At 52.3% G+C, this 19,358-nt stretch overlaps 2 protein-coding genes across 6 annotated transcripts in view; both read left to right on the forward strand.

The window, feature by feature from the left end:
* The window catches only part of SIK3 (SIK family kinase 3), a 247,073-nt gene extending 238,796 nt beyond the window's left edge, over positions 1-8,277 (forward strand). For all 5 annotated transcript variants that reach the window (XM_060017902.1, XM_060017904.1, XM_060017903.1 and 2 more), the window contains 4 exons: positions 3,138-3,301; positions 4,224-4,356; positions 5,199-5,369; positions 6,066-8,277. In XM_060017902.1, coding sequence (XP_059873885.1) covers positions 3,138-3,301; positions 4,224-4,356; positions 5,199-5,356 — 455 coding nt within the window. In that variant the 3' untranslated portion in view covers positions 5,357-5,369; positions 6,066-8,277. The remainder of the gene's footprint in view (positions 1-3,137; positions 3,302-4,223; positions 4,357-5,198; positions 5,370-6,065) is intronic.
* Positions 8,278-14,052: 5,775 nt separating this feature from the next.
* Positions 14,053-16,051, forward strand: APOA1 (apolipoprotein A1). The gene is made up of 4 exons (XM_060017909.1): positions 14,053-14,076; positions 14,274-14,336; positions 14,519-14,672; positions 15,317-16,051. Exons 2-4 carry the CDS (start codon positions 14,294-14,296, stop codon positions 15,915-15,917), a joined length of 798 nt encoding a protein of 265 aa, XP_059873892.1. The 5' UTR covers positions 14,053-14,076; positions 14,274-14,293; the 3' UTR covers positions 15,918-16,051.
* Positions 16,052-19,358: the final 3,307 nt, after the last annotated feature.

Genomic DNA, 19,358 nt, shown 5'->3' on the forward strand with positions numbered 1-19,358 from the left:
TCCACTCATCTCTAAAATGAGTATGAGTCTTTACTGAGCTCATAACAGAGTACCAAGCTCAAGTAAGCCCTTTACCCACCTGTGGAGTAGGTCCTGTTTTACAGATGAAGAGACTGAGACCCAGTGAAGTCAGTTAACTTGCCCAGGATCCCCCACCTCAGGAATCCTGGTGAAGCCAGGATCCAAGCCCAGGTCTTCCTGACCCCAGAGCTAGTGCTTCTGAGCTCTAGGCCAGGGAGTCAGGAAGGCTCGTCATGTGATTGTCAAGCAATAGCTCGCTCTGTCTTGGTGGCACTTTCAGGTGTGTTGGCACCAGACCCAAAGGCTGTGAAGAGAGCAGGCTAGGAGGACAGCATCCATGGGACCTTCTCAAAGGCAGGGCCAAAAGGAGGGTAGGTGTTTGGGTTTGGAGAAACCCCATTCTCAGGAATAAAGATAGATTTAAAAAAGAGAGGTGGGTTGGGGGAGGGAGATTCAGCATACGTATCAGATAAACACAGTGAGGCCTCTGGAAGAGGTGGGAAGGAACTGAATGTCGAGAACCAGGGCTTATACATGCTGTTAGCCTCGCCATTTCCTCAGGTTTGATAATCATCCTTTAAAAATCTTTAAACAGGAGAGCTCTCGCGTTTGTCTTTGGGAGAGCAAGGAGGTGCAGCTCATGAGATTTGCATCCAGCTCTATAGTCCAGAAAAAAGGAGCCCCAGGGAATTGAGTGGATGGGGTTAGCTATCAAAGAAGAAAGTATAGGCATTAGAAAACACTTCGGAAAAGTAAGAAGCAGCTACTCGTGTTCCTTCCTGGCAAAGCAGACTCAAGAGCCAGTCCCTCACTCCACAGAGGCAGCCTTGCACCACTTCCTGCCGGTGGCTTTTGTTTGGCCCTGCGGCCAGCACGTGAGCTATGTCCACTGAGAGGAATCGGGCTGGGTGGGTAGGATGGGTGACCTAATCCCACAGAGCAAGTCCTGGCGTAGGCTTGCTTTTATCTTCCTCTCGCTGCTGGCTTTTAGCTTTCAGTAGCAAAAGCGGTGGCTCCTGGCTCTTCCTTTGACCTCTTTGCTCAAAGAACTTTCAAAAGATTTCTCACTTGACTTCATTTTTGGTAGTTTGGAAGCTCCCATCCTTTCACTTTTCTCCAGAGCGTTTTGCATTACCAGCAACGTGCATGTCACTTTGTTCCCCTCCCTTCCCGTCCTGCCTCAGCCACTGAACCCAGGCCTCACCTTGATGGTTACGGAGACCATTTGAATATAGAGACCTGAAACCCTTTAACCATCACTCGAGCAGTGCATTTTACTTTCGTTATTCAAATAGATACTGGGATGGTAGCATTAGGACTGTATTTCCTATTAAAATTTGTTTAAAAACCTGGTCTCGCTAAGGTACAGTTCATCAGGAGATGAGCCCAATAGTTGCCAGGGAGCTTTAACCCAGAAAAACCAACCAAGCAAAGAAAACGTACGTTGAAGTTCTAGGCTCTTAAGGACTGGAGCCAGGAGTGCCACCAGGAGGATCCTGTCAACTTAGGTGTGGCCCTGGTATTCTTCTTGACCATCCTTGGTCAAGAAGAAGAAATACTCAGTCTTTGTGAATTCCTCTTTCTCTCCAAAATCCAGTCCACAGGGTTATATGACTCTGACAGGTGGCTAACCCACATTAAAAGAGTGTTTATTAATATCAGTTAAAGAGATTATTATTAAACACTGGGAAGAGGACAGTGTTCTGGAATAGTGAAGGCTCACAAACATGCGTAGAATACATGAGGGCTTGTCTTCCAAGAATTTACAGTTTAGTATGAATACTTAAGACAAGTATGCAATTGAAGATGGTGCCAGGAATAACATTAGAGTAATCAGAGTCCAATAGAGTCTTCTGACGTTTAAAGGAAGGAAAGATCTATTTCTGTTTGAAAGGGAAATTTTCGTAAAAATTATAACATTTGAGCTGGACCTAGAAGGATGAGTTGATTCGGATTGGCAGAAATGGAAGTAAAAGAATCAAGCATTTCCAGAGACAGAGAACAGTGAGAGCAAATGCATTGAACTGTCCACGGCCCCATTTGACCAGAGCTTAGAATGTAGAGGAGAGTCGTGTGGCGTACTCATGGGAAGAGAGGCTGGGACAGTGTTGTGAAAATGAGGGGTTTGGGGCTCCCCTATAGAAAGGTTAGTCTTTGTAGGACGGTGCTAGAGGGATGGTTAGGAGGCTTTTATAGTGATCCAGGCAAGAGGTAACAGGACTTCAGTGGAAGCAGTGAGATTAGTAAGAAAGAGACTGAAGTGGCCAACATTGGTGGGGCACATTCTTCTGACTTAAGATGATGTGGAACCAGGAGTAAGGAATCAATATGAACTCCACAAGCTCATCATACCCAGAAGATTAGGAAAGTAGGCACCAAAACCAGGATGTCTGAAAGAGGTTGTGGGGGAAAGCTGATGAGTTTAGAATTGGACATGTTGAGTCCAATTGAATTGGACAGGTTGAAAGATACCTAGTAAATAGTTAGAATTTTGGATCTGGAGCTTAAAAGAGCATTTCTGTAATTCTTTATAGAGAAGCAGTGTAGTTGAAGTCGTGAAAATAGATGATACTGCCAAAGCAAGTGTGGGGAGAGAGAGACAGTCAAGGATAGAAATGTAAAGAGCGAAGGAGCTGGGGGCAGCAGTCAGAGGAGGAGAGGAGGGGACTGGGTGGTGTACAGAGGGGAAGCCAAGGAAGGGGAGAGAGGCGTCCACAGGATGGAGGCCATCCTCCTAGGCTAGAGGTCCTGAAAGCGCCAAGAATGATTCTTCTGTGCATCTACGTGTGGGAACATAGCACTGTCAAATCAACAGAGAAATGAAGAAAAAAAGAAAATGTTCAGTGTGATCCAGCCAACCACTGATATGTGGGACTTTTTTTCTCCTAAGGGTGTGATCCCTGCAAGAGAGAGCCTCGGCTTTGCTGTTAAGACTCAGGGTTGGCAGGCTGGTCCAGGCTCCTCTGAGCATCACCAGCCAGCTGAGGATGAGCGGAGAGTGCGCACGTGGCCCTCACCATTGCCCGCTGTCCCTTGCGAGACATTTCTTTGGTGAGAGTTGCCAGTGTTGGGAGAAACTCTAGGTCTGCTGACCCTATTTTGCTCTGTCCCCTCAGAGTCTGTCCTAGGGAACTGCATGGATAGAAGTTCTCCGGGACAAGCAATGGAGCTGCCAGATCACAATGGACTTGGGTACCCAGCACACCCCTCAGTCAGTGAACACCACAGGCCCCGGACCCTCCAGAGACACCACACGATCCAGAACAGTGACGACGCTTATGTATGTTGGCCCCTCCTGCTTTCCGGAAGCGGGTCCTTGAAAACAGAACTTAGGAATGCGGGGTGGCATGTACCCTCCTTCTCCTCAGCCAGAGTGCAGCGCCTCCGGGCACTAAGGGAGCATTTCTCGGAATCACCGTAACAAGCAATCCTGAACTCCAGGAGCATCTCCGTAGAACCTGAGCTCCACATTTGAGACTGAGGAATCGAGAACGGTTGCCGTCTGTTTCCTCTTGTCTTAGTTATTGAACTTCTCCCCAGACAGTCTAAACTCAGGCCCCAGCAAATGAGCCTTCAGGCTCTTGGTTAGTTTTCTGGCAGCTACACTGAATTTATTCAGATAAGGGAGCTAATCCACTCGGCAAAGCGCCGTTTCCTTAGGGCAGACTCGCAGGCAGCACTGTCTAATACAGCAGCAACCAACCACGTGTGGCTTTTCAATTTTAAATGTCATTAAAACAAAATAAAATTGAAAACTGAGTTCTTTAGTCACACTAGTCACATTTCAGGCCTCAGTAGCCCTTGTGGCTGCTGGCTTCCTACGGGGCAGGTACAGAACCTTCCCATCCTCGCAGAGAGTGCTGTTGACAGTGCTGTCCTAAGACAGACTCCTCATGGTAATGAGATAGGTCAGAAACCTGGCACTGGAAGGCCATGTAGATGTCAAGGGCATCTGACCACCAGCTGAGATTCACCGTGCCCCTCCCTTCCCACCCTACCCCCAGCCCCAGCCTCAGCTTCCCGCGGGGTCACCATTGCCGCGTCCCCCTTTAGATGGCCCTGCAGAGGAAGGGAGTCTGGGTGGTAGTGCTTGAGGCCGGCCGTTGCCTGGGCTCTTTTGGAGGGCACAGCTGTCTCTAGGGGTCCCTGAGGGTGGCGCGTTTTCTGATATCCTTACTTCTTTCCCTAATTGTTTCCTGCAGGTGCAGCTGGATAACTTGCCTGGCATGAGTCTCGTGGCTGGGAAAGCACTTAGTTCTGCCCGGATGTCAGATGCGGTTCTCAGTCAGTCCTCGCTCATGGGGAGCCAGCAGTTCCAGGATGGGGAGAATGAGGGTGAGGGGTGTTATGCGTGGGGCAGCCCGGAGAAGTTCCTGGAGGGGCCCCCCTTTCATGGTCACCAGTGACTACTCCCCTCTTGTACAAACAGCCCATGGGAAGCCACGGCATCCCCAAGGGGTTCTGTCTGGATACAGCCTTTCCCCAGTTCTCCTGCACCGAGTGTGAGTGCGTGAAGGAGCGCGCCTCCGGGTTGAGGGCAGGGGCGTCACACTTCTGTCTGCAGCGCTCTGTTAAGACGCTCCTTCCACAACTCTTTCTGGTTCTGATGAGAGGGCACCGTGTCCTCATGTCTGTCTCCCTTTAGGACCAGTAGAGGGAGGGTATCATAGTTGCTATAAAGCCCAGGCTCGGGAGCGGACAGGTCTGCAGTAAATTCTCACTGCCCTTTACTGGCTCCACAGGTTAAGGCGTTTAACCTTTCTGAGCCCCAGGGTCCTCCCCTGTAAAGGGACAGACAGAGCCCCTGTCCTAGATAGTGCTGTGAGCATTAACTAGCTTGGGGGGTTTAAAGTGTTTAGGCCAGTGTCCTGAGTACAGAGCGTGCCCAGGAGTCAGTGTCTGCCAGCCGCGAGGGTGTCCTCCACACCACAGGAGCTGACGGTGCTCGACGGTGGGAGACTGTAAAGGAAGAGGGAAAAACGGACACTGGGGACAACAGGAAGGAGCCTGGCCCCCAGCCACGGTCACTAGCCAGACCGAGGGCCTGCTCTGAGCTAGAGTTCAGGGCTGGGAGTCGGGCTACGGAAGGTTCAGACTTCTCCTCCACCTCCGTCTACCTCTTGCCTACCTACCACCCCTCTGCCCGCACATCTCCCATGTTGCTTCTGGTCTTGCAGAATGCGGGGAGAGTCTTGGAGGTCACGAGCATCCAGACCTGACTGACGGCAGCCAGCATTTAAACGCCTCTTGCTACCCGTCCACGTGTATTACAGACATACTGCTCAGCTACAAGCACCCCGAGGTCTCCTTCAGCATGGAACAGGCAGGCGTGTAGCAAAAGATGGAGGGTGAGTATCACCCTGGCTGGGGCCAGACCAGCCCTTCGGCCCAGTACCAGCTCCTGATCCCATCAGGAGATTCCTTCCATGTGAACTTGAGCCAGTGAACTTGACAACGCCACTCTTCCCATCAAGGTCTTTGTGTCTTCCTGTTCCTTCATTAAGCACTACGCCAGTTGTTTGGGGGTGGATGCTGGCCATAGTCCCTTGGTTGAATTATGGGGGATAAGACGCGTTATAGGTGCCACAGCCTGCACAGAGTAAGTGAGCTTAGGGCTTCAGAGGACAGACAGGACCTCTGGCCAGGGTAATGGGAAAGGAGGTGACCCTTGAACACAGTCCTGAAGGATGAAATTCAGCAAGAAAACATGGCTAGCCAGATTTTGTTAAGGCTGTGCTGCAAGTGGCAAAATATTCCAGAAATGTGTGATCAGAGGCCAGTGGTAGAGAACGGATAAACAGTCCAGTCTGGCTGGAGTAACGCCTAAACGCACACAGCAGGTAGTATCGGTTCTGTCTTTGAGAATTCATTGACAGAAAAGACTTGATGAAAGTTAAGCCACCTGGCGAATCCATACTAGGCAGAACTCTCTAAATATCTGAGGTAAAGCGCACCTATGTTTTTTTCCTTTTTTAAGTTTTCAGTGGAATATATGAGTCTCTCTCTTTCGAAACTAATTCTCTGTGTTTGCTGCTCTGTTGCAGGTTTATGTACCGCGCGGGAATGAAAAGGTTGACTTTAAACCAACAGTATCTAGCAGCATTGCGCCAAGTTGCCATTGTGTTTCCCTCCGCCCAGAATGTCGGCTCCTTTCCTCACATTTGGTTCATCAGCGTGCTGTTCTTTTGGGTTCTGAGGGGGGTTTTGCCACGTTCGCCTGTATGACCAAGTCACCAAGGAAATAAACAGGAAATCCATGTTCGCCACCTTTCGTGAAAGTGTATTTGATGTATTTGAGTTGGTGGTTTTGTTTGGTTTTGGTTTGGATTATTTTTGATTGGTTTTTTTTTTAAGTATGTTTTCTTTTGGAGGTGATTTTCTTTCTTTTTTTCTTTCTTTCTTTCCTTTTTTTGAGACAGAAGAGCAAAGCAGTTAGTGTACGGTGGCCAGGGGCGCAGAGCCACTCCCCTCCCTGGCCTCCGTCCACAGAGCGCCCTCCAGTCCCTGCACTGCTCTTCCGCAGGAGCAGAAGCTAGAGGGTAACATCCTCTGGAATCTTAGCAGCTGGAGAAAGAGACAGAGGAAGGGATGACAGCCTTTGGCCCTTGGAGAGCAAAAAGAGAAACCCCAAGCCTGGAACCTGGAGAGGTCTTTGCTGCTGGGATCCACTGAAAAACATGTCTGGCCCAGCCGAGGTCATATGAGAATGTTAGCACGGAGGCTGCGAGTGGCCTGGCGTTGATGGGTTGCCAGTTAGAACATCTGTTTGGTGTGTAACTCGGCTCCCCTCTTACAACCTGGAAAGTTGGTTGCCTTTATCATCCTGCTGGTTCTACCCATGGACTGAACACCCGACAGTGGTACACTATGCTTTTGTGTCACCTTTTATTCTCCTTTTATATTGTGCTATAACAAGGATTGTTGCTCCGTATATATATATATACATCTACATATATATATGGATGTATACGTATACATCCATATATACATACATATGATGCTTTTCCTTTTCAGCCTCTTTGTCACAGGCAAGAAGAACAGGAGGTTGTCTTGGGTCCTGCCTCTCTCCTAACTTCTCCTTCTCCCTGGGCATCCTCAGCCCCTATTTTAATTCTTGATCATGTAGGAATTGTTTTTGGTAAATGTTGATATTATTGTTATTATTATTGTTATTATTATTATTAATAAATAAAAACAAAAGGAATTTTTGTTTAAAAGAGAAATGTTTAACCAGATTCTGTTCTATTTGAATTGTGACTTGCACCTTTTGTTCAAAGTATTTTATTTAGACCTTGTAATTGTGAACCGTTCTCACTCGTGCCAGTGACGGATGTAGTGGTCTCCTTTCCCCCAGCTGAAGCAGTGCATATGCAATAGCTATTATTTGTGTCATTATCTTTATTTTTCTTCGCTGTTAGAAACCAAAGTCTTCTCTGCTGGCTGGGGGCTGACAGAGGATCTGGGTTATCGCCTTCCGATCTTCAAAACAAGGAAGAGGTGTTAAATATCCCGACTCTTGATCCATTTTGCTGGGAAAGCAGAGTAAAAGGTCCCCCGGCGCCTCCTAGTCTTTCACCCTGAATTTGCACAGAGGAAAGCGGGTTCCCAGCATGGCCATCCTGGTGTTGCTGACAGGATCCCCGTGCAGCTTGGCCTTCTCACTGATGTTGGCAGCTCAGCTCCTGGACCCGGTATCCCTCGAGTGGGTTTCTGCAGTGCAAGAGCCTTTCCTGGGATCTCTCCGTGTCTCCTTGGTCCCCAAATCCCCTCCACTTGGTGTGGCCACCAGCCGCTCACCTTCTGGAAGCAACCGAGACAGCCCAGACAGCCACTGTTGACTTCTCCGGGCTCGTTGCACTTCCCATGCTGGCCTCCCACCACGTGCTCAGCCTGTTTTGTTCACGGTGCTGATGGACCGAGCAGACTGCCGCCCCCCTGCGACCACCCAGACGAAAGCCAGTGAGCCTATTAACCGTGCCATCTTGCGAACTACACTTTTAAAAAATCATTGCTTTGTATTGTAGTGACCAATATGCGCAGTATGTGTTGAATGTATATGAACATACTTTCCTATTTCTGTTCTTTGAAAATGTCAGAGTATTTTTTTTTCTTTCTCATTTATGTTGAACTAAAAAAGGATTAAAAACCTCCAGACCCAAGTTGCAGTAAGACCTGTAGTCGTTTCTCGGTGGGCACTTACAACTTAGTAACTTGGTTGGACAGTAGAGGATTGTGCAAATAAACACCTGATTATGATCTTCCGTTGATATGTTTCTTGCCTTTGTGGTTTGGAGTCTAGTTGGGAGAAACGCTCAGGCTGGAAGCTGGAATGCTGGAGGCTGAGGGCGTGTAGCGTGGGGCTTTGAGCAGCGCTTTATCTCACCCGCCTTGCGAGACGAGCATTCTCTAGAAGGCTGAACTCGGCTCCATGCTGGGTCGTCAGGCACCTGGCTTGGACTCTGGCCCCTCAGAAGGGAACGTTAGAGTTTGCTGAGTCGGGTGGAAAACATTCCTTGAGAGCGTACTATTGAAGGAGTAAAAGGAGGACCTCAAAGAGTTGGCACAGGCTGGGGCCTTTATGGGGTGACCTCAGTCAGCCCAGGGATACGATCAACTATAAGTGTTAGGATGGAAGGGGACTTTTGCTATAGTTTTCCCCCTTTTTCCACGGCTGGACTCCAGAGGGCAAGGTAGAATTTCTAGCAGGGTCCCAGCCACGGCTGACAGATAGCTGATGGAAGGCCCTTCTATGAAGAAAGATTACAAAAGCTGGAAATACGGAGTTCCTAGGAAGAAGAGGGAGAGGAGGGAGTCCGTGGTGGACCAGAAAGTCGCTGTGGGACTGTTTAGAACAGGAAAAAGCCTTCTCAGTAAGGGTCTTCTAGAAATCATCTGAGTGTGTACACAGGCCCGTGGAAGGCTGGGAGTGTCTCTGAAACCAAACAGCGATAAACCCAGATGACTTCAAACGATTTGTAAGAACCTTTTATGGGAGGTGCCACGCCCTCCTGAATGCAGCCAAGATGCCTTTGAGATGAGCTCAGGGCCCTGCCTCCTGGATGCAGGCCCTGAGGTCTGAGCTCTAGAAGATGGAAGCCCTGCTGACAGATCCTTACTCGTCTCTCTGACTTTGTGGTAGCCCCCAGCCCGTTCCACCGGCACAGATCAAGAATTCGGAAGGCTGGCGTGCCTGCCAAGGAGCCAGACGTCTGCTCCTGCTGCCTCATCTCCCAGGCGGAAGGGCAGGAGGGAATCTTGGTTGGTTACAATGCCCTGCCCTGGGTCTAAATTGGAATCTATCACCAGGAGCTGCAACAAAATTGCCAGATAGTGAATAGGGTGATGGTGGTTGTGGGGATCTCCTCCCCTGATCAATCCAAACCTTCCTAACTTCAAGCCTCCCCTCCCGACCTGCACCATGTGCTTTCCCAGTCAATGTTCTGAGCAGGGCCCGTGATACAGGGCCAAACGCTCCAGATTCCTGTCTCCCCTCTCCAGGCCCACTCCCTCAGATGACCATCTGCCTCCCTGGTGACCCTTCCTTTGGTTGCCAGTGTGGTTCCTTGAGCAAATATTTGCTGAGTGTCTGTTATGTGCCAGGCCCAGCAGGGGACAGAGTCCTCCCAGCGCAGAACTGACCAGCACGACGTTGAGACATCAATTGTGAAATGAGTGGCCTGTCATTTCTGAGCAAAATCCACTCCTGTAGCCAGCCAGCCACACTCCCACACCTGTCAGGGGACCCACTTCAGAAACGGTCACTCTGGAGACTCCCCAGATCAAGGAAGAGGGTGGTTGGACTGCGGGCCTGCATTGGTAGGCCCTGCGCCCACCAAACAGCTAGTCCAATCCGGGCACTTGGCGCCTCTGACAATGACTGGCTGGACCCCAAGTCTGGTTCTGAGATGCGCTCCGTTTGCTATTGGTGGTGGTTTTCCCATAGGTCTCTGTCCAGAAAGACTCGCTTCTCCAAACTATTAGTAACGAGGGGTTTGGGCTGGTTTAAGCCAAGTATCTTACAATGAGATGGAGTAGACACACTAGTGAATAAGTGTATTTAAAAAGGAAGCTTCTGGCTTGGTAAGATGCTATCAAACAAGGGCTCTGGGAGTCGGGGGTCCGGCTGCTGTTGGCTGACAGGCAACCATCAAAGAGCTAGAAGCCAGGCCCCCTGATGCCCTTCCTGCCAGCACCGAGCACTTAACGGCTGAAGGACGCAGGGCGGCTCTTAGCAGCTCTCAGCTGCAGCCTTCTCACAGACACCACAAGGAGAATATCTGGCCTTCTGGCCTTAAAGGGACAGACTGAGTTCATCGTGAAACTGCTGTGGCCACTGAAGAACTGTGCAGATGTCAAACACTAGGTTTGCTCTCATCGTTTCAGTAGTGAACGAAAGAGCAGGGCAAAACAGTGCCCAACCGGTAAGCTTCTGAGGCCCCCCGTGTGCTGGCTAGGAGGATCTCTACCGCCTCCCCTCCCCAAGAGGAAGGAGCCTCTCGTCCTGAGACACCCCTGAGCTGCCCCAGCAGGGGACCGGCCTCCCTCAGACTCTAGACAACAGGCAAGGGAGCTGGGCTGGCCAAGTGGCAGCCTCCCTCTCCGCTGAGCCCACAGAGCCTTGGGGGTGGGTCAGTCTCTCATCTCGGCATCTGCACGTCAAGGCCACGCAGAGAAAATGTGATTCCTCACCGTACCCCACTTCTGCCACCAGAAACGGAGGTCATAGCTCCGGTCTGACAGTGCAAGTGTGCTCAGTGGGAGCAGGGGGGCAGAATGGCCGAAATTGGGACTCTGGGCCACAGAACAGTTACTGTTTACTAAGTGCCAGGTCCCTTTCAGTTTTGCCGTGCATGTTCAAATGCAGTGCTTAACACAACATAAATTTATTATCTGACAGTGCAGGTCTGGAGGTCAAAAGTCCAAAATAGGTCACACTAGCCTTAAAGCATGAAGTCAGCAGAGCTGTATTCTTCCTGGAGGCTCTAGGGAAACTCTGCTGCTTTGGCTCTTCCAGCTTCTAGAGGCTGCCTGCATTCTTTGGCTCATGGCCCCCTTCCAGCAATCACATCACTCCAACCTCTGCTTCTGACCTCCCACCTTCTTCTCCAACTCTCCCTCTCCTGCCTCCCTCTTGTGTATTTAGGGACCCTTGTGACGGCACGGGCCCACCTGGATAACCCAGGATAGCTGCCCCACCTCAAGGTCCTTGTAATCACATCTGCAAAGTCCCTTTTGCCATGTAAGGGAACAGTCACAGGTTCCAGAGAGTAGGACATGGATGTGTTTGGGGGAGGGGCTTATCCTGCCTGCCATGCGTGCTACCCCTACGATGACTCCAGGAGATGCATGTTCTATCATTATCTTCACTTAACAGATAAGAGACCGAGGTGAGGTGGAAGGAAGGTCTGGACCAGCCCAGGTCATACAGCTAACAAGTGACAGAGCTGGGATTGAAACCTAAGGTGGTCCAGCTCCAGAGCTTTCCGCTCTGAGGAGGAAGGCATGAGGCTGGCTAGAGTGGGAGAGGCCTGGAGCCCCGCCACTCCGGGGTCTGGCAGACGGCACTCCCCGGCTGGGTTTGAGAACATTAGGGAGTTTCCTGAGTAGGTGGTGCAGAGCACATTTCTGCCTTGGGTCCTCAGTCCAGAGACCTCGGTTCTAAGTCCAGCCCTGCCTCTAACTCCCTGGGACACCACGGACACTGGGCAAATTCCTCCACTCTTCAGTTTCCTCATCTGAAGATGGTGGGTGGGGAGAGGCTGATCTCAAAATTCCTCTCGGCCTGCACGTTCACAGGTTCTATGACAGGGGCCCTGCAGGTGACCTGGTGTTGGGGGCTCGCACACCTTCCAGGAGAAACCTTACAAGATGGCTCTGCAAACACCAACAAGCACACGGTACTGATTTACAGGATTTCCCTGGGTTCGTCCTCCAGCCACCCCCGTTCTTATCTTCATTTTACTGATAGGAAACCAAGGCTCAGGGACATTACATAACTGGCTCACAATCCTCCTCCAGGATTTTGCACACTGAAGGCAAAGATGAAATAAGAACCTAGGCTCCTGCCACTAGCAGTCCAGAGGTCTTTCCCTGACACCAGCCATCCCTAAGGGCTGGTGTCCATTCTTACCTGTGTGGGATCCAAGATCAATATGAACAATGCTGCGACTTCCCTGGAGGTGCAGTGGTTAAGAATCCACCTGCCAACCTAAGTGTCCATGGACAGATGAATGGATAAGGAAGATGTGGCACATATATACAGTGGAATATTGCTCAGCCATAAAAAGAAACGAAATTGAGTTATTTGTAGTGATGTGGATGGATCTAGAGTCTGTCATACAGAATGAAGTATGTCAGAAAGAGAAAAAGAAATACCGTATGCTAACACATATATGTGGAATCTAAAAAAAAGAAAACGGTTCTGAAGAACCTAGGGTTAGGACAGGAATAAAGACACAGACATAGAGAATGGACTTGAGGACACAGGGAGGGGGACGGGTAAGCTGGGACGAAGTGAGAGAGTGGCATGGACATATATACACTACCAAATGTAAAACAGACAGCTAGTTGGAAGCAGCCACATAGCACAGGGAGATCACCTCGGTGCTTTGTGTCCACCTAGAGGGATGGGGTAGGGAAGGTGGGAGGGAGACACAAGACGGAGGGGCTATGGGGATATATGTATACATATAGCTGACTCACTTTGTTATACAGCAGAAACTAACACACCATTGTAAATCAATTATACTCCAATAAAGATGTTAAAAATAAAATAAATTAAATTCAATTAAAAGGAAAAAAAAAAAAAGAATCCGCCTGCCAATGCAGGGGACATGGGTTTGAGCCCTGGACCAGGAAGATCCCACATTCCGCAGAGCAACTAACTCAGTGTGCCACAGCTACTGAGCCCGCGCACCGCAACTACTGAAGTCCGCGCGCCTAGAGCCCGTGCTCCACAACAAGAGAAGCCACTGCAATGAGAAGCCCGTACACCACAACGAAGAGTAGCCCCACTCGCTGCAACTAGAGAAAGCCCATGTGCAGCAACGAAGACCCAATGCAGCCAAAAATTAATTAATTAAAAATATTAACAATGCAAAGATCTATGTATCCCATTTAAGCAACTGTCCTTTATTCTGAGGTTATGCTCTTTTGGGGGTTTTTTTGAATTTCTGAATTTTATTTTATTTATTTTTTTATACAGCAGGTTCTTTTTAGTTATCCATTTTATACATACTAGTGTATATATGTCAATCCCAATCTCCCAGTTCATCCCACCAGATGGTAAGGTTTGGGCCAGGTGGGGCGCAGCGGTGGGTAAGATTTTTAACATGACAAAATAAAAAGTTGGCAGCTCTGTGTTGGTCTTTAGAATTTGTTTGGAAATGTTAGAGGTCTCTGACATCTCAGAGTCTGGGAGCCACTGAGCACTGTCCTGTCTCTCTCCCCAGGCAGCATCCTAGCACAGGGCTCCCTTTGCTTTTGGATCTGGGAGGTCTGCAAAGGCCTGGAGAGGGGGGACAACGAGGAGATGCGACAGCACTGGTGGGAGCACCGTCTGCTGCCTTTGTGAGGCGGGGGCAGGGTGGTGGTGAGACAATCTCCCTGGAATGCGAGGGGACAGCGGGGGAGGACACCGCCTGAGTGGAGAAGTCCCAGCCATCGCTGGCAGCTCATGTGTTTTTCTTCCTTCCTCCCATTCACCTACTGCACTGGCACAATGGACAATGGCCGGCACACAGCCCAGACCGAGGAAAGGGGCCGGGTGCAGCTGACCCAGACTCTGGGGACCCGCAAGCCTGCACCCACTCCCTCCCACCCCTGCCTGAACCCTTGATCCCTGGCCCTGCAGCCCTCACAGTTTCCTGTTTGCCTGCTCTATTTGCCCGGCCCCAGGGACAGAGCTGATCCTTGAACTCTGAGTTCCACATCGCCAGGACCAGTGAGCGGTGGCAAGGCCTGGGCTGGCCTTATCAGCCTCCCAGCCCATCCCCTGCCTGGTCACATAAATAGGCTGGGGGAGAGCCGGCTATTCAGAGACTGCTGGCCATCGAGGTAAGTGCTGCAACCTGCTTCCCCCAGCTCTAGGCATTTGAGGCTCAGGCTTTGGGATCCTCCTCTGCCCCATGCTGGGGCTCTGGACACCTGGCCCTCTCCTACCCTGTGCCCCGCCCCCTCCTCCCGGGCTACAGTGAGATGGGGTGCGCGGGCTCCTTCAAGCCCCACTCAGCCGGGCCCGTCTTCTCCTCCAGGTCACCCACGTCCCTTCAGGATGAAAGCCGTGCTGCTGACCTTGGCTGTGCTCTTCCTCACCGGTAGGTGCCCCCAACCTAGGGAGCTGACCGTCGGGGGGCGACTTCTCTCTGAACCGCTGTGGTCCACCCTCCTGGGCACAGGGAGCAGAATTTCTCCCTCACCCCCTTCTCCCCTACCTAGCATTTCAGCTCAGATCCCGGTCCAGAGCTGGCCTGATCTGGGTCTCCCCTCCCACCTCCAGGGAGCCAGGCTCGGCATTTCTGGCAGCAAGATGACCCCCAGTCATCCTGGGATCGGGTGAAGGATTTTGCCACCGTGTACGTGGATGCAATCAAAGACAGTGGCAGAGACTATGTGGCCCAATTTGAAGCCTCCGCTTTGGGAAAACAGCTCAAGTAAGGACCCAGCCTGGGGGCCTGGGGCAGGGGTAGGGGGTGCCGGTGCTGGGGGTGGGGAGGCCTGTGGGAAGAAGCAGCCAGACTGGCCGAATCCCCACCTGCTATTTGATGGGCCCCATAGAAGACCTGGATGGCAGACAGAAGTGGGATCCCCACGCAGGGTCACAGCCCCCTAGCAGGGGGCAGACCCGTGCTGCCGGGTCAGTATTCACGGCACCGCGCTCTGCCTGCAGGTGCAACAAGCCCCTTCCTCTTCTTAAGTCCCTTCTTAACCCCCTCCTCGGCTCCGGCCAGCAACAGGATGGCTGTCTTCAGAGAGGAGAATGGGCTGGAAGGGTGGAGACTAGGTCCTTAAAAGGCCCGGCTTCGGGGACAGACAGGACTGGGTACCAAAACCACTCTGTCTCTTTCTAGCTCCTATGTCCATCTGGTCAGTGGGATGCAGTGGGAGTGGGGGGCAGGGGGGAGGAGATCATGGATGGGAGAAGCCTGGCTGAGGGTCTGCCCCCAGCTACCGCACCCTCAGGGACAGGTGTGTCCAGGTGTCACCCCAGGTAAGCGGGGGCGCTGGGCTGCAGCTCCAGGGGGCGCCGGGGTGCCTGGGAGGCCTGCCCTGAGCCCTCCTCTCTCTCCCCCCTCAGCCTGAAACTCCTGGACAACTGGGACAGCCTGACCAGCACGTTTGCCAAAGTGCGCGAACAGCTGGGCCCGGTGACCCAGGAGTTCTGGGACAACCTGGAAAAGGAGACAGAGTCGCTGAGGCAGGAGATGAACAAGGACCTGGAAGAGGTGAAGCAGAAGGTGCAGCCCTACCTGGACGAATTCCAGAAGAAGTGGCAGGAGGAGCTGCAGATCTACCGCCAGAAGGTGGCGCCGCTGGGCGAGGAGTTGCGCGAGGGCGCGCGCCAGAAGGTGCAGGAGCTGCAGGACAAGCTGACCCCGCTGGCCGAGGAGATGCGCGACCGCGCGCGCTCCCACGTGGAGACCCTGCGGCAGCAGCTGGCGCCCTACAGCGACGACCTGCGCCAGCGCATGGCCGCCCGCTTCGAGATGCTCAAGGCGGGCGGCGGCAGCCTGGCCGAGTACCACGCCAAGGCCAGCGAGCAGCTGAGAGCGCTGGGCGAGAAGGCCAAGCCCGCGCTGGAGGACCTCCGCCAGGGCCTAGTGCCCGTGCTGGAGAGCCTCAAGGTCAGCATCCTGGCCGCCATCGACGAGGCCTCCAAGAAGCTGAATGCCCAATGAGATGCCTTAGGCTCCCCTCGCCATCAGTTTCAGTTTCTTAGAATAAACATTTTCGGAGCGGGAAGGGTGTGATGGGTTGTATGTTTTTTTGAAGCTTCGATGATGAATTTTAAACAATAAAGAGTTCTCCAAAAGCCAAGAAATTCTCTTTGGGGAGAATGAGGTTGGGGGGTGGGGGGAGTGACGCTGGAGGGAGCTCCAGGGGGGCGTGGCCAGAGGGCAGGGACACCTGTTGATTTCCCAGTGGAGTCATCAGCTCTGAACTGGGGCCTCTCAGGGCCTTAATGCTCGAAGACCTGCTTGGCCGGGGGGGCTCAAGAGTGGAGACAGAAAGGAAATAATAGAGGACCAGGCATAGTGAGAGATAATCCAACGCAGGTGCCCTGAAAGGGCCTCAAGCAAGAAGTAGTGGCTTTGCTGGGAGAAGTGGGTTCCCTGTCCCCAGCGTTTCCCGTGGGCAGAGGACAGGAGCCTCCCCCAGCCCTCCTACCCTAGGGCAGGTGAGGCCGACGGACCGCAACGAGCCACTGGAACTTGAAGGATTTGGGCAGGTTGAAATGAAGGGCTTGGCACTTGCTCCTTCATCCTTTATTAATGCAAAAAATACTTTAACAAACACGTCCCTTTTCCTTTCTCACAAGGGCCTCGTGCCATTCCTCACACTCCCACCCTGCCTGGAAACAGCCGCTGTTTCCTCGGGCTCAGCTGTGCCAGCCCCATCCTTGGGGCTCCAGCCCTGCCAGCCCCTCTTTTTCTGGCCTGCGTCAGAAAAATAGTCAGCACCTCTTGCAGGTAACTAGCACATTTTAATCCCCAAAGTGTTTTCATATCCATCATCTTACTGCATCCTTCCCCAGATCCTGGGGAGACTGCCATGAAATTGATGGTATGGATGCAGAAGCTGGAGCTTGGAGATATGAAGTCACTTCCGGGGTTGAAGAGCAGGGTGGTCTAGATTGCCCCTTTCAGACCTACGTGCTCCTGAGCACCCATGATTATTAAAAAGCAGTAAATAAATCTGTGGCCAGGCATTCAAGTTCACATGGACTTGAGTGTGTACAGCCGGCCCCTCTTCACACTCAGGTATGCACACCCCCATGTGCATGCTTGTGGCTTCACAGACCTGCAAAGATCTGGGCAGTGCATTCGTGGAGCCTTCCCTTCCCTCTCCGCTCAGGGCCTTTTGCCCTGGTGCTGGAAAATCTACCCCTCCTCTACCTCCAGTGTATCTTAACAGCTCTTGGATAAAGGAGTGGGCTGTTTTTAGTTCCTAACCATCCTGAGCTACGATAGGCGTCAAGCTCAGATTTGGGTGAGAACGCTTTCCAGGTGTGGGTGCTGGGATCCCTGGCCAAGTTGGGCCCGAAGAGAAGCCCAGGTGGACTTCCGAAGAGAGAGCAGACGTCTCCAGGTGGGGCTGGATGTCCTGACACCACCAAGATCTGTCAAGGAGCCTTTGACACCTGGCATGGGAGTAACGAAGCCTTTTTCTGTGTCAGCTGAGCAGAGTGTGGACAGCTGTCCTGGGCTTGAGGTCCAGCTCTGCTGTTTGCTGACTCAGTGACATTGGGCACGTGCCTTCCCCTTTCTGAGCCTCAGTCTTGTCATTGGAAGAGTGGGGGGCTGCTCAGGTAGTCTGTAGTTCTGGAACTCTCTGACGTGAACATCTGTTGGGTACTGGGGACACAAGGGACGCAGCCTGTGTTGGGTGACCTTGGGTTTCTCCTTAGTTCCCAGGACACTGCCCCCCCCCCGCTCCAATCCTGGTCCCAAGGGGACAAGCAGCTCAGCCTGTAGTGACAATGGCAGCCATTCACCAGGTGCCTCTGATGTCCCAGGTGCTGTGCACTGTCTCTTTTCCTTCATTCATTCTCAGCAAACCTACAGTGGATGGGGTATCATTGTACCCACTTTACAGATAAGAGACTGAGGCTGGTATGAAGCGATAGAACCAAGACTAGAGCCCAGATGTATCTTACTTTAACTACTACCCCCTCAGCTTCCTTCCCTCAAATGTGGTGGAGAGGGCCAGGTGGCCCGGTCGGGGCAAATCCACTCCAGAATTTTGATGATCACACACAGTCTCAATTCTGATGATGACATAAAATGTCAGGCGCAGGGCCTAGCACAGAGCACACACTCAAGACATGTTACACAGCACTTGACAGTTTATCAAAGTCTTGCCAAGCCTAGCATCCCCTTTGCTCCTCCACGCAAACCCGTGGAGGCAGGCAGGGTAGGTAGGGTCATTCCTACCTTACCCCACGCAGCTGCTAAGAGGTGGGTGGGACACCAGCCCCAGGCTTGCCCGAGTTGGAGTCAGTCCTGAGCCCACCCACGGAAGAGCCCCGGCCCATTCCCACGCCCAAACATACATGGCACGCGTGGGACATCCCACTCATGGCAGCTTCTTGTCCAGCTTTATTGGAAGGACAGCACACCCAGGGGGTGGGCCAGGTCTGGGGTGGGGTGGGAGGGCACTGAGAATGTCGTCCCTTTCAAGCGAACTTTGGGGGCAGCCCTGGGAGGCTGCAGGACCCAAGGAGCTGGCAGGATGGATGGGCAGGTGGACTTGGGGTACTGAGATCTCAGACGGCCTCGGATGGAAGCGGTGTGGGGTTCGGGACAGGATCCCAGAATTCAGAGAACTTGCCCTTGAACGTGCTCCAGTAGTCTTTGAGGGAGTTGAAGCTGTCGGTCACCCAGCCTCTGAGGGTCAAATCAGTGAGGGGAACAAACAGGGGGGGGATGAGAGCCGGTCTCTAGGCAGTGGCAACCATGGGGCTCCTACCATATCCCCACTGCCCCTCCCAGCACCTTCTCAACTCCACCCAGCAATGCTCCAAGACCTCAGGCAGGGACCCCCTACAGCTGCCACCCCAGGAAAAGACGCCGAAGGTGGTGATGGGACCCCCAGCACAAGCCGAGTTTCTCCAGGTGGGGGCAGACCTTTGTGCTCACGGGTCTGAAGCAAGCCGGAGAGGAGTGATTGAGTGGGGAGATGTGTAAGGTCAGGACTGCCGTTCTAGTCTAGGCACATGAGGCGCCCTAGAATTGTACATCCCCGTGGCTCTGAGTGGGTCGGGGCCGAGGGAAGCAGTCTCTCATTTAGAAAATCGTCAGAGGGTTGATTAGCTGCATGAAATGGGGCAGGTCACTTGATAAAGTGAGCTTTGGTTTTCTCATCTGCAGAATGGGGAAAATAATACCCACTCCATGGCGGGTTCTGAGGACTAAAAATGTTTGTGAATGCCTCTGCTATGGAAACGCCAGCCAATGCGGGTGAAGTGGAGGCGGGGAAGGGGGCTGGGGAGAGCAGAGGACTAGTGGGCAGGGGCAGGGTGGGAGAGGAAGGACCGACTTCTGCTCACACGGGCCCCAGGGCTTGGAACAAGGCAGACACACACACACACACACACACACACACACACACACACACAC

The sequence above is a fragment of the Delphinus delphis genome, chromosome 8 (assembly GCF_949987515.2).
Source record: "Delphinus delphis chromosome 8, mDelDel1.2, whole genome shotgun sequence".
Classification (NCBI taxonomy): Eukaryota; Metazoa; Chordata; class Mammalia; order Artiodactyla; family Delphinidae; genus Delphinus; species Delphinus delphis.